This window comes from Nerophis ophidion, linkage group LG06, assembly GCF_033978795.1.
Source record: "Nerophis ophidion isolate RoL-2023_Sa linkage group LG06, RoL_Noph_v1.0, whole genome shotgun sequence".
Lineage (NCBI taxonomy): Eukaryota > Metazoa > Chordata > Actinopteri > Syngnathiformes > Syngnathidae > Nerophis > Nerophis ophidion.
The window spans coordinates 35,472,049-35,489,882 of record NC_084616.1 but is presented as its reverse complement, the minus strand read 5'-3'; the positions used below and the strand labels follow the sequence as shown (position 1 = coordinate 35,489,882).

General features: G+C 39.8%; 1 protein-coding gene across 1 annotated transcript in view; it reads right to left on the bottom strand.

Annotated features, from left to right (window-relative positions):
- Positions 1–3,183: 3,183 nt before the first annotated feature.
- slc6a17 (solute carrier family 6 member 17) overlaps positions 3,184–17,834 on the bottom strand; it is a 69,856-nt gene continuing 55,205 nt past the window's right edge. The window contains exons 12-13 of the mRNA XM_061903564.1: positions 3,546–3,823; positions 3,184–3,441 (exon numbers count right to left, since the gene is read on the bottom strand). Of these exons, the coding sequence (XP_061759548.1) occupies positions 3,273–3,441; positions 3,546–3,823 (447 nt within the window). The 3' untranslated portion in view covers positions 3,184–3,272. The remainder of the gene's footprint in view (positions 3,442–3,545; positions 3,824–17,834) is intronic.

Here is a 17,834-nt window from a genome sequence, read left to right as displayed (position 1 = left end):
TAGTGTTTTAGTGAGATTGAATAGTACCTGATAGTCAGAGGGGTGTGTCCACGGGTGTCTTGAGGCCAGTGTCTGAGGGAAGTCAACGGCAGCTGGATGGACGGTGCAAGCTCAGCTGATCTCCGGTAAGAAGTGACTTTTTACCACAATTTTCTCACCGAAACCTGCCGGTTGACAGGTGGTCGGGATCCATGTTCGCGTGACCGCTCTGATCCATAGTAAAGCTTCACCTCTGGGAATTTTAAACAAGGAATCAACGTGTGTTTGTGTGGCTAAAGGTTAAAGCTTCCCACCTCCATCTTTCTACTTTGACTTCTCCATTATTAATTTAACAACTTGCAAAAGATTCAGCAACACAGATGTCCAAAATACTGTGTAATTGCGCGATGAAAAGAGACAACTTTTAGCCGCAATTGGTGCTGCGCTAATATGTCCTCTACAGTCCGTGATGTCACGCACATGCGTCATCATTCTGCGACGTTTTCAACAATAAACTCCGCGGGAAATTTAAAATTGCAATTTAGTAAACTAAACCGGCCGTATTGGCATGTGTTGCAATGTTAATATTTCATCATTGATATATAAACTATCAGACAGCGTGGTCGGTAATAATGGGTTTCAGTAGGCCTTTAATGCCAATGAGGGAATGCATAGGAAACATTGCGAGAAAAACAGTGCAGTGCAACTACAATTGTTTATATTAGTGTTGTCCCAATATCAATATTTTGGTACCGGTACCAGTACCAAAATTATTTTGATATCTTTCTGTATTTTTCTAAATAAAGGGGACCACAAAAAATTGCATTGTTAGCTTTATTTTAACACAAAATCTTTGGGTACATTAAACATATGTTTCTTTTTGCAAGTTTGTCTTCATATAAAATAGTGAACATACTCGACAACTTGTCTTTTATTAGTAAGTCAGCAAACAAAGGCTCCTAATTTAGCTGCTGATGTATGCAGTAACACATTGTGTCATTTTCCATTTTAATATTTAGTCAAAGTTATTAAGGACAAGTGGTAGAAAATGAATTATTAATGTACTGGTTCACTTACTGTTAATATCTGTTCTCTTTCTCTTTTAACATGTTCTATCTACACTTCTGTTAAAATGTAATAATCTTGTTCTTTTGTTGTTTGGTACTTTACATTATTTTTGCATACCACAAATTTGGGTATCAATCCGATGCCAAGTCGTTACAGTATCATACATTGGTCATATTCGCTACTTTTCAGAGGCCGTATAGTACTGAATATGATTCATTAGTATCGCGGTACTATTCTAAGACTGTATACTGTACAACCCTAGTTAATATATAGAAAAATATATATATATTTTTTTACAAGTGAGACTCTTTCCGACTTGATGTGGATGTTTCCTGCTTCAGACAAAATCCTGTTTTAGCGTCACGATGCCACTTATAACTCCAATATTTCATCCTCTGCTCACACCTAATCTGGCTACTTTCATAATCTAAAGGATCCATCACACTTTCAATACCAACTAAAACAACGATAATAAACATATGATAAAATATTTTATCACTCAAAGCGTTATTATATCATAGGAGGTTAGACTTTTTGATTCAATTCTTGTACAAAGTACTGAGATAACACACTCTGATACAGCTGAGTGTGTAATCTCAGGCACATCGCTAATTTATACATTAAGGGGGCGTGGCCTGAGCATGGTCTATGCCATGGGTGTCAAACTCTGGCCCGCGGGCCAAATTTGGCCCGCCGTGTAATTTCATTTGGCCCTTGAGGCAATATCAAATTAAAATTAGAGCTGGCCCGCCACTGTAACACTGCATTCACCGCTGACACTCTTACTTGCCAACCCTCTCGATTTTCCAGAGAGACTCTCGAAGTTCAGTGCCCCTCCCTAATTTCATCCCGGACAACAATATTTGGGGTGGGCTTTAAAGGCACTGCCTTTGGCGTTCTCTAAAACTTGTCTCCACGTCCGCTTTTCCTCTATACAAACAGCGTGCCGCCCCAGTCACATAATATATGAGGCTTATACACACACACAAGTGAATGCAAGGCATATTTGGTCAACAGCCATACAGGTCACACTGAGGGTGGTTGTATAAATAACTTTAACACTGTTACAAATATGCGTCACACTGTGAACCCACACCAAACAAGAATGACACATTTCGGGAGAATATCCACACCGTAACACAACATAAACACAACAGAACAAATACCCAGAACGCCTTGCAGCACTAACTCTTCCGGGACGCTACAATACATTACACCCCCCGCTATCACCAAACCCAACCCCACCGCCGAAAAGAGGCATTCAATTTTTATTAAAATTTTATTTGATATGCCATTGATATTTTTTAATCATTATTAATATTTGAAACTCGATTTTGCATGTCACTATAAAGTTATATAAGCCTTGCTTGTTCAATATTCATTGCAAAACTTGTTTGGGTCCCTATTAAAAAGGTTAATTTGTTCAACCTCGGCCCGCTGCTTTGTTCGGTTTTAAATTTTGGCCCACTCTGTATTTGAGTTTGACACCCCTGGTCTATGCTGCCCTCCCATGCAATTCCACGTTGATTTGGATGTAAAAGAAACAAGTGCTTGGATTAGTGCGTGAGCACACTTTGATACATCTGAATTTTTTTTGCATAACCCGTTTTCTGGATTTGACCGTACGCCAATTTTAAGTATCAACACTGGTAATAGAATGCGGTTATTATTTTCCAAACCACAGATCATCTATACATAGATTTCCAAGTAAACACACTTGTGGAGTTCTGCGCTGTCTCTGTAATAGAAGACACATTTCTAAGATCTTGTTTATGACGATCACTGATTAGAGGGGAATATTTGCCAGTATCGCTTCTAAGAATGTGCCTGTGCATTACCGAGTGCACAGCAATGTTAGTTTCCTAATGAATACTTTGCTTCTCCTGCTGACATTTGTGATTTTGTATTTTCATCCGTGGTTGACTACCCTTCCTATGTCGGTGCTGTTTCTCTTGTTAAGCTTTATTTCCACTTATCTAATAACGGGACCTTCTACTCACACACCGCCTACCTTTTCTGCATCCTGGGACTGTTGTGTACAGAGGAGGGAAGGAGGCGACAACCAAGGCAGAACTGCGATTTCCAATGTTTATTTTAAACCTTTGATGAGTACCCGACGTGTGTATGCTACTCCAAGTGAATGAGTGTGACTATGTGTAGTATTAATAATGTAAATGTTACCAAGGGTTGTTGTCTGTGAGTGTTGTTTATAATCTTTCGTTGAATCAAGAGGGGAAAGGCGAAGAGGCAGTTTGTGGACAGGCAAGGGGTCGTGGGCAGGAGTGAGGCAGCGTGATGTGGGTCCGAGCAGGGAAGTCGTGGATCGAGGAGAGCAGTAAGGAATCCGGATGGGAGTAGAATGACAAGGCTCGATCACGGAAGGCACGGGAGTCACTATAAAAACACAAAGGAACATGAACCAGGGATACACGGAGAGAGAGAGCAAAAAAAAAAGGCAAGGAAATCATGGGTAAAGGAATGCCAGACGTAATGCTTACTGAAGAGTTAGCGACGTTCTGGCAAAGGTTCCTCGGGTCTGCTGGTTTTTATGCCGCTCCCTTTCATTAAGTGCAGGTGTGTTGGTTCTTAATTGTGTGCAGGCTCGTTGCTGCGTGGGCGTGCTATCAGCAGAGCCACGTCTTATCGTGCTATCAGCAGAGGCGCATCTTATCACGCTGCCAGGGGAGGCGCTCGCAGCTCCAGCCGACGAGGAAACGCGGATTCGACTCCGCGTCATGACAGGGACCACGTCAACAATGCCAAGCCACAACTGTAACTGACACATCAATAACAATAATGATAATTTGTATTGTATATTACTTCTTTGACTTACACACCTTCTTCCAACACACACATACACTGCAGCTTACTCAACATCAGGCTGCGCTGATAAGTGCCCAGCTAACCCCCATAACTGAGCACTCACCTTTGTTGATAAAGGAAATTTGACACAGGGATTAGGATCATTTGAACTAGTAAGTTTATGCAGACATACGATTACTGGTTTTAATGTTATTAGCGAGTGTATTAAAATGTTCTGTTGTGAAAATAACCTTGTCTGAAGCCTGATTGCTCTAGTTACACATCCTGAGACACAGTATACATGCAGCAGTTTCTAATTTTATATTATTCCATCATACTGTTATTGTAAGTTATAAGAATGATCTCAAATCACTTTGTCCCGAGAGGGAAAAGTCTCTCTTCTGCTCAAGGTTAAATGCACACCATCATCACACCATACGACATTCCAGACACAAGCAGTCAGGGCGGTCTGTTTTATGCCTGTATGTGATCCATTTGCATATTAGGCTAGTTCCAACTTGAATTTGTGTAGAAATGTGTGCTTGAATTGACTTCTGAGAGTGTATGAGCTGATTGCAACTAAATGTCCAGACTCATTTCGTAATGTAGACTTCTATTTACGAAATAATTTGAGATACGACTCCAGCATTTTTGTTCTGTACATTGACACATTATTTCAGTGGTTCTAAAAAATTTTTCACCAAGTACAACCACAGAAAAAAATTCTCTCTCCAAGTACTGCCATAGTGATCAACATTAAAATACACTAGCGTGGTAGGCCTCAGTCTTTGTTAAAACAGGGCGGAGGTTAACTATATGTAATATTTTTGGCCACTGTAACAATACACAGTTTGAACAGTAACACTGAAGATTGTTGGAAAATAAAAGACTGTACGTAATTAATGAATCAAATGTTGATTCTTTGGCATACCACTAAATGGAGCCTCTATACCACAATTTGAGAATCCCTACATTATTTCATACAACTACTGTCTAAAAGTTAGATTTTATTCCAAAAGACTTGTTACATGATACCACTGTGCTGTTTTGAGTGGGCTAAGCACGGATTAAATTGATTTCGATAGATTTTAATGGACGTGGCTGATTTAAGATACGAGGGTTTTGAGTTACAAGCTTGGTCCTAGAACCAATTGAGCTTGTAAATAAAAGGTACTGGCAGAGGTGGGTAGAGTAACCAGAAATTGTACTCAGGTAAGAGTACTGTTACTTTAGAGATGTATTACTCAAGTAAAATTAAGGAGTAGTCACCAAAATATTTCCTTCCATCCATCTATTTTCTACCGCTTATTCCCTTTCGGGGTCGCGGGGGGCGCTGGCGCCTATCTCAGCTACAATCGGGCGGAAGGCAGTGTACACCCTGGACAAGTCGCCACCTCATCGCAGGGCCAACACAGATAGACAGACAACATTCACACTCACATTCACACACTAGGGCCAATTTAGTGTTGCCAATCAACCTATCCCCAGGTGCTATTTACTTGAGTAAAAGTAAAGAGTATGTTGTGAAAAAACTACTCAAGTAATGAGTAACTGATGAGTAACCTGTTCGATTAATGATGACGGCAACAAGTAATACACAAAAACACAAAACATAAAAATAGTAATGAACAAATTCAGAGCCAGGAATATCTCTTAAGCAACTAAAACAATAATATATATTTAATAATATATATTTGGTTTTACACTGTATTGAAAAAAAATTTGAAAATTAATTTTACCTTTGCCACCTCATGATACTATCGGTTAAGTTTTGTATTCATAAATGTGAGTTTCTCAATACCCGACCTGTTTTTTGTGCCTTTGAACAATATTTAGAACGCAACATTAAAACATTCTCTACCTCTAACAACCAAAAAGCTGTGAAAACGATGATGCTGTGTTCCAAATTTTGCATTTTGTTTATTTTATATATATATATTTTTTGCATTCTATTTTAGTTACTTTAAATTTACAACCCCGTGGCGCTGTTTTGTACTGTTTTTGTACTGTTTTGTACTGTTTTTGTACTTTGATTATTATTTTCAACTGTTTGTAAATGTTGAAATTTATAAATAAATGTTTATATTAAAAAAAAGTGCTGTTAATCATGTGACCGCTTGGCTCTGTTTGATTGGTGAAACGGAGTCAAACTTCACCAGTGACTGCATTTGATTGGTGAAACGGAGTCAAACGTCACCAGTGACTGCATTTGATTGGTGAAACGGAGTCAAACGTCACCAGTGACTGCATTTGATTAGTGAAACGCAGGCATGTGATAGATCTTACTTTGAAGGTCTGTCTGACAAAACAAAACAAACAAAGACTGCATTAACAGATCGATAAAAATCAGTAGCGAGTAGCAAGCTGAATGTAAATAAATGGAGTTGAGTAAAAAGTAGTGTTTCTTCTCTATAAATATACTCAAGTAAAAGTAAAAGTATGTTGCATTAAAACTACTCTTAGAAGTACAATTTATCCCAAAAGTTACTCAAGTAGATGTAACGCAGTAAATGTAGCGCGTTACTACCCACCTCTGGGTACTGGTGTACTTGCAGACTGAGACCAGCGCTTTACTATTTGTGACCTATAGAGTAAGATTCTGTGGACCATGAATGACGACCAGATATTTGGAACTGTTCAACAAAAGAACTGGGAAAATGCCTTCACTTGTCTTAGAAGGATCCCAGAATCTCACAGAGTGATAAGATTCATGGCTCTTTGCTATGTGTCTTTGATTAATAAGACCAGACCATTTTTGAATCCCATTCAGACAAAGTCAGAGATTTGGTATTAAAGATTCAGTGATTCAGTGAAAAGACAGATCATTTTCTAAAATAGACTTATCCCATCCCTGAAATACATTTCCAGTATAGCACCTCATGCTTTTGTTGGCATAAAACCTGGACGCTTCCCATATAAACATCCAATTGTTTATTCTAGGCAGTGCCGTTCCTCTGTCATTCTGAGGTTGGAAAATTTAATGCTGCCTGTGAAGGCTTTGCCTCCAACTGAAGGTAATACTTAAATATTGACCGGTGGGGATAGGTTTTCTAAACGTCTGCTCATCTGCAGCCTTCAGTCAAAGAAATGGCATTCATCGAGTGTCTGGCTGACATTGGAGTCACCGAGGTGAACTCACTTGTGAAGGTGCCAGCCTTCACTTAGTCATAGATAGACAAGGTTACATATGAAAGATTAGAGCTTCTAGCATTTATTCTATTATGGTAAACCGTCTATTCTGTGTCAATAATTTCAAGGCATTTGAATATGATATTAGAGCCCAGTGACACAATTCAATAGGTTTATTTAAATAAAATGCTCCCTATTTTTCAAGTTGGGTACAAGATACATGTCATGATCTCTCATTGCAATTATTAGTTTCTAGTAATTTACTTTATTTCCTGTCCAGCACTTTACATTTTCTGTTTACCTCCTTTTTGCCAATACTTTTCCTGTCAGTCCACTGGCTCCCTCATCTGTCCAACTTTTGGAAATCAGGGTCAGGATGCTGAATCATTGCACTTTGTACCTTAACCTGCTGCATAGCTTTCCTCATTTTCCCCATTTAGCAGCATGTTTCGACAACTTGTCATAGTTGCCAGGCAAAAACAGAGTACACCGAGACCGTGGTGGTGTCTAACTCACAGATTCACTTTTTGAAAACCGCTCTGTGCAATGGTGCATTTTCATTGACTTTCCACTCTAGGATTCCTTTAAAAACAGAGGTCTTCCACAAAATCGCCTGTCTTTTGCCGGCATGTTGTGAAGTTTTGCAATTCCAAATAATGCAGAGGACATCAGGCAGTTTGCTGGTAAGATTAATTTTTACTTCAACACACCAGGCGAAAACCCACAACTTAAGCACTATCTTTGCGTGGCATGAAGATAAGCATCGTGAAACTTAGTATGGGCTGTGAATCTTTGGGCTCCACATGATTTCTTTCGATTCAATTCTTTGGGTAACGATTCAATTCAGAATCGAATCTCGATTCAAAACAATTCTCGTTTCAAAATCAATACTTTGTCAATAACATTGGGTACCAGTTCTACAATATTCCATCAAATAGATAAATAGTTGTATTACATTTCTATATTGCATCGGAGAAAACTGGTTTTGTTTAATACAATTCTATCCAAATATTTAAATACAAATTAAGCAACAAGCAAAGTATCTGACACTTCTCTTTTGTAAAGTATATCTGTACAGCAGTTATTGAAATCTCCATTAACAAAATGATTGGTTTGAGTGGCTAGAGCATTTAGAAAAAAAATAAAAAATAAAAAAAAATTAGTATTTAAAATAAAAAATTCTAATATTTTCAATCGATTAGGAATCGTTACAAGTAAGAATTGCGATTCACTCTAAAATCAATTGCATAGGTAGTGTGAAACAAACAATAAAACCAACAAACACAGTCATGTGTGGCAAACAATGGACAATCATATGAGACCGGTATAAATAAGGGAGATGATTAGCCTTACAAAAGGTGAGAACACTAATCATAAAATTACGACAGGTGTGTAGCTATCGCTCCTAGCAACAAAAGTAAACAAAGGAGCCGCCTGACGCATGAAACCAAAACACACTAAACACAGGCGAATAATTTACGCAAACAACAAAAGATATGACCTGCTGCAACAGATCAAAACAATATGGTAGTAATTTACCCAAAGGGCTTTGCGCGAGTCCGATAAGTTACTTCTTTTTCTCTATCCTCTTATTGTGGGGAAGACTTGCTCGTACATACACATGCATCCTCCGCTCTTGTCATTTCAAATACAAATTAGCGTATGTTTTTAACTTACATCTAATTGTAGACTTACTATGGATGCACTAAAACTATGTGTCTATTGGAGAGAAGATGCTTTTGAAGTTAAAGTTAAAGTACCAATGATTGTCTCACACACACTAAATGTGGCGAAATTATTCTCTGCATTTGACGCATCACCCTTGATCACCCCCTGGGAGGTCAGGGGAGGAGTGGGCAGCAGCAGTGCCGCGCCCGGGAATCATTTATGGTGATTTAACCCCCAATTCCAACCCTTAATGCTGAGTGCCAAGCAGGGAGGTAATGGGTCCCATTTTTATAGTCTTTGGTATGACTCAGCCGGGATTTGAACTAAGCGGAGACATGTTAATAAGACCTCCCACAAAACAGCTAATTTTGAAGAGATATGTGACGATCTGTCACTTCAATTCTGTTTGCGTTTTCTTGTTTTGTGTTTATTTCTTGCCAGTGCTCCTATTTGATTCCCATTTCCTGCATGTCTCCTCTGCGCACTCGTTTTCCTCACCTGTTTCTGACTGGCAGCCTGGCACACCTGGTCGCAGTTGCCAATCAGGCTGCTGTATATGCCTGCCTCGCCTGTTCCTCAGGGCTTGAGGATTGACTATATTAAGAACATTACATGCACGACTGCTTCTTTCCCTGTTTTGAGTATTAAAAGTCTCTTACCTGATCATCACTTAATCAATCAATCAATCAATGTTTATTTATACAGCCCTAAATCACAAGTGTCTCAAAGGGCTGCACAAACCACAACGACATCCTCGGTAGAGCCCAAATAAGGGCAAGGAAAAACTCACATCCAATGCCACGTTGGTGACAGTGACAATGATGACTATGAGATACCTTGGAGAGGACCGCACCCCCCCAGGGGACCGAAAGCAATGAATGTTGAGCAGGTCTAAGATGATAATGTGAAAGTCCAATCCATAGTGGATCTAACATAACGGTGAGAGTGCAGTCCAAAGTGGATCCATTATAGTAGCGAGAGTCCCGTCCATAGTGGAGCCAGCAGGAAACCATCCCAAGTGGAGGCGGATCAGCAGCGCAGAGATGTCCCCAACCGATACACAGGCGAGCGGTCCATCCTGGGTCCCGACTCTGAACAGCCAGTACTTCATCCATGGATGAAATACTGGCTCTCTGCACTCTCCTGGTTCCTGGATCTTGGGGTCACGCGGGTTCGCAACAAGACAGTCAAAAAGCGGCCCGAAAATGGTCTATAAAACAACATTTGTGGACAATTTTGACCAAAGTACCACCATTACATGTTTTGTAAACAACAAGGAAGTGTATTCATGTACAAAAAAAAATCATAAGAGCCCTGTAAGGTTATTTTGAGAAAAGAGTTGTCTCTCGGCTAATTATTATGCCTGAAGTTAAAAGCTAAAATCTGAGTAACAAACATCCTCGTATTAGCTGGTTCAGCTCTAGATGTTTCTGACTGCACCAGAGAGCCAGCTGTTCCACCTCCCGTGGAACCGTTGACGGTGTATGGGTGTATGCGAACGCCAGTCTTTGACAGGGATGTCAAACATGCCGCCCGTGGGCCGAATCAGGCCCGCAAATAGGTTCAATCCGGCCCGCGAGAAGTGTAAAATCGAGCTGCATTTTTAAATGAAAGAAAATGCTGTTCTAAATGCGTCCACTGGGTGTTGTATTAGCAATTCTGTTAGGCAAGCAAGGGCGTGCCAAATACATGGCCTGCATATTGTGATCATCCTCGTCTCACCCGACACATTCCGACAATTACTAAGCAATTAACTGAACTGCTGCCACCTGCTGACATGGAGTATTACGAGGTTACAATGCTGAGTTTTACACAGCACAGGCACTAAGCAACGGCACATTATTTGCAGATTAGAATGATTGATTTGGAAAAAAAAAATATTTGGACCAATTACATGAATTTCCCTTGGCACTAGCGGCACAGTGGTTGAACAACACTGCAGTAGAGCAGTGGTTCTCAAATGGGGGTACGCGTACCCCTGGGGGTACTTGAAGGTATGCCAAAGGGTACGTGAGATTTTTTTTTAAATATTCTAAAAATAGCAACAATTCAAAAATCCTATATAAAGATATTTAATGAATAATACTTCAACAAAATATGAATGTAAGTCCATTAACTGTGAGAAAAAAAAATGCAACAATGCAATATTCAGTGTTGACAGCTAGATTTTTTGTGGACATGTTCCATAAATATTGATGTTAAAGATTTCTTTTTTGTGAAGAAAAGTTTAGAATTAAGTTCATGAATCCAGATGGATCTCTATTACAATCCCCAAAGAGGGAACTTTAAGTTGATGATTACTTCTATGTGTAGAAATCTTTATTTATAATTGAATCACTTATTTTTCAACATGTTTTTAGTTATATGTATATCTTTTTTTCCAAACAGTTCAAGAAAGACCACTACAAATAAGCAATATTTTGCACTATTATACAATTTAATAAATCAGAAACTGATGACATAGTGCTGTATTTTACTTCTTTATCTCTTTTTTTCAACCAGAAATGCTTTGCTCTGAATGAGGGGTACTTGAATTAAAAAAATATTCACAGAGGGTACATCACTGAAAAAAGGTTGATAACCACTGCAGTAGAGCATGTAGGCACCTTTTATTTATTTATTTATTTATTTTAAACCAAAAATACGATTACGCCTCTAGCATGCAAGTGAGCACTGCAAGATGCACAGACATATGTAGGGTAAAAAATAAAAAATAAAAATCATGCCTGAACACAATGCAATTGAGATGATTCCGACTGAATGGAAGATTCACGCATAAAATCAAAGTGTGTCCTTCCACACGGCAACATGTGGCCCCTTTAGTGGGGATGTTGTTCAAGCTCAGCTGTGTTTGCTGTGAGATGGCTGGTCAAACAGTAATGAGCTGTCCTGGCTGTCAGGTCAGCCCACTGAACGGGCCTGGCGGAGGACCATCTGCTCTCTGCCGCGTGTGGAGGCTGACAGCAGCTGAAAAAGCCATGTGAGAATGTGACTGATGGCTCTCTGCCCCTGCAACGCCTCCGCCAGGAAAATGACGGTCAAAGTGTAAAAAAAAAAAAAAAAAAATGTCCGCGGTTCTTTTCCTGGATCAGGTGGCCGAGCAGTGGGAAAATGGGAAGTGGCCTCCTGGCTGTGTGTGTGCCTTGCGTTTAGATAAACCTCTAAGAAAAGATCCCGCAGGCTCGCAGGTGGGATTCCCATTAACCCTTGTTTCATGTGTTGCATCACATCCGGTGGGCCTATTTGTGTGGGTCAGGTGGTGGGAAACATGTATTTACAGGATGCACTGAGACATTTACATAGCTCCAGAGTGTAGGTCGTCCAATATCAATTAAAGCAACTTCACTCTGCAGACTGCGAGATGGTCTCTAGGAACGAAACATTTGATTAAATCCACTGCTCAATAGTGAGATTGCAATTGCACTCTTGACACCAGAAGTCGTGTATTCTGCGACGAGACAAGGTTAACCGCAGTGTTGTGCAGATGTTCACCCGACACGACCCCGCGTGATGAAAATCTGGGCCAAGCAGCAGGTGATGGACCGTGCGGATGGTGCGTCCCTCCTGTCGACAGGCCATGATAAATCAACTAAGAGTGCATGGCAGTCTATATAATCTGGCAAAGGGCCCACTTTGGGTCAGTGTTGGAATATTATAAGCAAACAAGGCAATGCACAAGTAGCACATTTTTTTTCATAGGCGGAACTGAGGAAGACTGGATCAATCCAATCAATCCAATCCACTTTATTTATATAGCACATTTAAACATCAAAATGTTTCCAAAGTGCTGGACAACAATATTAAAAACAATATTCAAATACTATCCTGAGCTCCACCAATGACTGAATAAAAACAAAAAATTAAAAAATAAATACTTATAAAACCAATATAAAAACAATACAAAATAAATATGATTAAAAACGATTTTAAAGGGTAAAATCAATTAAAACAGTAAATAGAAATCACAATTTTAAAACACAAGGGACAACAGAGGACCACACAACTCACGCAGTGTTAAAAGCCAGAGAATAAAAATGGGTCTTAACACGAGACTTAAAACACTCCACTGCAGAAGCAGTGGAGTGTTTTAAGTGATCAAGAGTGACTCAATGTCAACAAGTAAAGATACATTTATTTGGATTTTGTAGAGAAGGCCAACAAAAAAACTCATGTTAAGAGAGACAGAAACACACATTGTTACAGGAGAAGAGTTTGATGTTCCATCCACCCATTTTCTACCGCTTGTCCTGTTCGGGGTCGCGAGGGATGCTGCAGCCTATCTCAGCTGCTTTCTGGCGGAAGGCAGGGTACACCCTGGACAAGTCGCCTCCTCATCGCAGGGCCATCACAGATAGACAGACAACATTCACATTGTTGCCAATCAACCTATCCCCAGCTGCATGTCTTTGGAAGTGGAAAGAAGACGGAGTAACCGGAAGGAACCCACGCAGTCAGGAGGAGAACATGCACACTTCACACAGAAAGATCTCGGCCCCAGGATCGAACCCATGACCTTCGTATTGTGAGGCACACGCACTAACCCCTCTACCACCGTGCTGCTGGAGTTCGATGTTAAGAGCTTCAATTATTTAATGGCGAATTTAATGCTGTTTACCAATCTGCCAAACTATTACCTAAAGCAGTACAGTGGTACTTCAATTTTAATAGATAGATAGTACTTTGATTCCTTGGGGACGGCGTGGCGTATTTGGGAGAGTGGGTGTGCCAGCAACCTGAGGGTTCCTGGTTCAATCTTCACCTTCTACCATATAAAGCACATCCGTTGTGTCCTTGAGCGAGACACTTCATCCTTGCTCCTCATGGGTCCTGGTTAGCGAAATAATGTCAAAGCGCTTTGAGTTCCTTAAAAAAAAAGGTAGAGAAGCGCGATACAAGTATAACCAATTTACCATTTACCTTCAGAAGAGTTCCTTCAGGAAAATTTAAATTCCAGTGTACAGAATTGAGATTGAATTTAAAAAGTTAGTACAAAGTAAATAATGGGTTGTTTACATGGAAATAAAATCGAAAATATTACTATAAGAATAAAAATAAAAAGCAACAACAAGAGTAAAAAAATCTAACAGTAAAAATAGGAATATAACAAGTCGAGTCTAGTCAAATCAAATCAAATTTATTTATAAAGCACATTTATGTACAATGGGCAGGTTAAAAGATAGTACGAGAACCGAGCAAACAACACAACACAAACAGAACATGATAAAAAATTAATAAATAAAACATAAAAACATAAAAACAGGTTCACAGCAGGTGTATAATGGGACGCCATTGCAGGATGGATATCACTTAGTGTTAAAAGCCAAGGAATAAAAGTGTGTTTTTAAGAGAGATTTAAAAACAGGAAGAGAGGAGGCTTGTCTAACACTCAGAGGTAGGTCGTTCCAGAGCTTGGGAGCAGCAGCGGCGAAAGCTCTGTCACCTCTAAGCTTCAGCCTTGTGTCAGGGACTGTCAGTAGCAGCTGATCGGTTGATCTTAGGGATCGGGTGGGGCTGTAAGGCTGAAGGAGGTCGGAGATATGTGTTGGCGTGAGGTTGTTTAGACACTTAAAAACAAATAGAAGGAGTTTAAAATTGATTCGATAACACACAGGGAGCCAGTGAAGGGACGCTAATATAGGGGTGATGTGCTCACGTCTGCGGGTCTGTGTTAGCAGACGAGCAGCAAAGTTCTGCATATATATATATATCCATCCATTTGTCAATGGTTTTCCATAACTGTCTAATGTTCCCTTTTGCAGCTTTGATTAATTCTCAGTGAAAGTCAGCCCTAGTTTTCCGCAGCAGCATTGTAACTTTGTTCCTCAAACTTTTAAAAATCATACGATCCGTATTTAGACATGTTTTAATTGCTCTTTTGAGAGCTGAGTCATGATTTTTCATCAGAATCCAAATTGTTTCATTAATCTACGGTATTTTTATTTTAGCACTTTTCTTTCTGGGTTTTGTTTTAGTGTATTTACGGATAATCTCTTTGATTTTTGTCATTAGGTCATCACAGGCTTGTTCATCCATCCATCCACTTTCTACCGCTTATTCCCTTTCGGGGTCGCGGGGGGCGCTGGCGCCTATCTCAGCTACAATCGGGCGGAAGGCAGGGTACACCCTGGACAAGTCGCCACCTCATCGCAGGGCCAACACAGATAGACAGACAACATTCACACTCACATTCACACACTAGGGCCAATTTAGTGTTGGCAATCATCCTATCCCCAGGTGCATGTCTTTGGAAGTGGGAGGAAGCCGGAGTACCCGGAGGGAACCCACGCATTCACGGGGAGAACATGCAAACTCCACACAGAAGGATCCCGAGCCTGGATTTGAACCCAGGACTGCAGGAACTTCGTATTGTGAGGCAGACGCACTAACCCCTCTGCCACCGTGAAGCCCAGTGCTTATCCAATTTATGTCACTCCATGGTACAGTTTTAAGTTCCTTCTCGTGTAAGTGTTGCTCTTTTTTAGGGGTATAGGGCAAGCATTTTTGTGCACCTTTTTGGCTGTGATACCTAAATCTTGACAACTTCCGTGTTATCAATGTGATATTATGGTCTGATAAGCCGGTTAGTAAATTGTAAGTTTTTTTTATGTGATCAGGTTTATCAGTAAATACCAAATCCAGCAAGGTTCGGAAGGAATGTGTAATTCTAGTAGGGCAGTTTATCATTTGTGTCATGTAGAAGCCGTTTATAATATCCTTAAGTTTCTTTCTACGTGATTTATTCAGCCAGTCCAGATTAAAGTCCCCCATAACGAATAATTATTTCATACAAGAGCGTAGAATTGGGTAAGGATGCTAGGCACACGTCCCTACCAATATCTAGGCGCTATTGTGTAGTCACTATCAATACAAGCGCTGCCAGTAATGTTTAGTCAATGATTATGGCACAGAAAGGGTTAAATGTCGGTCTCTGCTAGAAGTCCCGCCTCTAACCTAAATATCGCTGCCTGATTGGTTGCCGGTTTCATGCTAACTTACGTGTGATTGGTTGTCCCCGCTGTCACTCCTTCTGATTGTAAAAGCTAGCCTACATGCTAGTTGCTAGCGAGCGGACGAGAGGCAGGTCAACTGTCAGTGTAAGTTGTAACTTGTAAGTTGTAAGTAAGTGTAAGTTGTCAACATGTTCGGCATTTGTTGTTCCTGGCACACGGTAGCTAGATGGATTTTAATATCAGTGCTGTGATTGACATTGTGTTTGTGTCTGTTTGCGTGCGTGTGTGCTGTAGGTTTTGAAGGATGTCAATAAAAGAAAACTGGATATAAGAAACTTCTTTAGGAGTCAAACTGTAAGTTACTTCAAGGGTGTATAGAGGCTCCACAATATTGAATAATTCAACAATATATCACTGCAGTCACGCCCCTTAGAGTGCTATAATGAGCATATACCATGGACTGGAGTGATATATTGCTTTTATAAAACGGTTACCAATAAAGGCAATATGAAATATGAATACTCAATCAATCAATTGAGAAATACATATTATCCAATAAAATAGCCTCACTGTGGAAAAAATAGTCGCATCTCTCCAGACGTTAGCTCCAAATTAGCACTGCATCTCGTCTTTTCCTCCGCTTTTTTTCAGGTGAAAGTCAATGCTCGGTCCCCTTTACCATTGTTAACCCTCCCCGTAGGTGAAAGTTAAAGTTAAACATGTGAATTCAACTACTTTAGTCCGTTTTTTAACATCGTAAAAACATCAGCTGTCTTTTGCTACGGACTGCAACAGTCTGTTGTCATGGATACATGACAACAACTTCCATTCATACCAGTCATACGTGCCTGAGGCGGAGTGATAGCCTGCGCTGTGATAAGGCTTTAGAATAGTAGCCGTGCTCAATATTTAAACCACGATTAACAGCCAATCACATCGCCGGATTTCACCTTTCCGTTTTATTTTTGAAATTATTTTTTAGTTTCATGTATTTGTGTAAAAGTGAGCAACGATTTGAAAATACCAATGAACAAAACGTTGTGGTGGAAAAACAATAAAACCTCACTAGATGATCATGTGATTTTACAATTATAAAATATAATTAATTAATATTAAGTAATATTCATATTTAGTAAAAGCCTTTTTGCTCAGGCAGTAACTGTACCATCAAGCTCTATGGTCATTGTCCTTAATGTATCTGTCGTTACATAGTAGGCTATGTTAATTGACAGTATGATGCACAGTTGCACTACAGCCCTACACTAAAGATTAAAGATGAGAACTCTTCGAAGTTGTCTCCTTTGCTTTCATTTTAGTTGCTTTACTCTATAACATCTGCATGACGTGAAATTATGATTGCTAATGTAAAAAAAAAAAAGAGTAAACTTTCAGAGTGCTGCCTTGGAGCACTTTTGTGTCCCCACCAATCTCAAAATCAAACCTACTCCCTTAATTTCATACTGTGCTGCTTGAGGATGTCTGAAAATGAACTGAGACAAATGTCTTTAGCTGTGGGTGGTCGGTATGCAACGATTACCTTGAAATACATTTCTGAGGACAATGTGATTTTAATTCCAACACACTCAAAGTTATCTACTGTGAGGGTTATTTGTTCACTTTTAATGTTTTCCCTTACATAGATCATAACTTCTCCCACCAATCTGTCTTTTCTCTAAATCTTGTACCCTGGGACATTAATTGCAGCAAAAGGTGTTGTAGGTTTTAACCATGTCTCCGATAGACAAAGGTAATCCAGATTAGAGTCTGACAATAACTGCTGGATTTGTTCAGTCTTTTGGACAACACTTCTAATATTAAGGTGACCCCCAAATATTGATTGATTGATTGGTTGATACTTTTATAAGTAGATTGCACAGTTCAGTACATGTTCCGTACAATTGACGACTAAATGGTAACACCCGAATAAGTTTTTCAACGTGTTTAAATCGAGGTCCACGTTAATCAATTCCTTTAGGCTTTGAATTTTGGTCCCATAATATTTGTGCATGGTTTGCAGTTTGAAACTCGTTGTTTGGAAGAAGCTGCGTTATTTGGAATCTTAGCTCTATACTGTTTATAGGGCCCAGTATTATCAGCATTACTTAATTCAGTTTTACTCACGCCTGTGCTGGTATCAACCAAAGGCCTATGCTTGCATCCCAGGTCTGGTAGATGAGCGCAGATGTCATCAATTTGTTGTTGCGAGCGTCTTCCACGTGCTCCATGCTTTTATATATA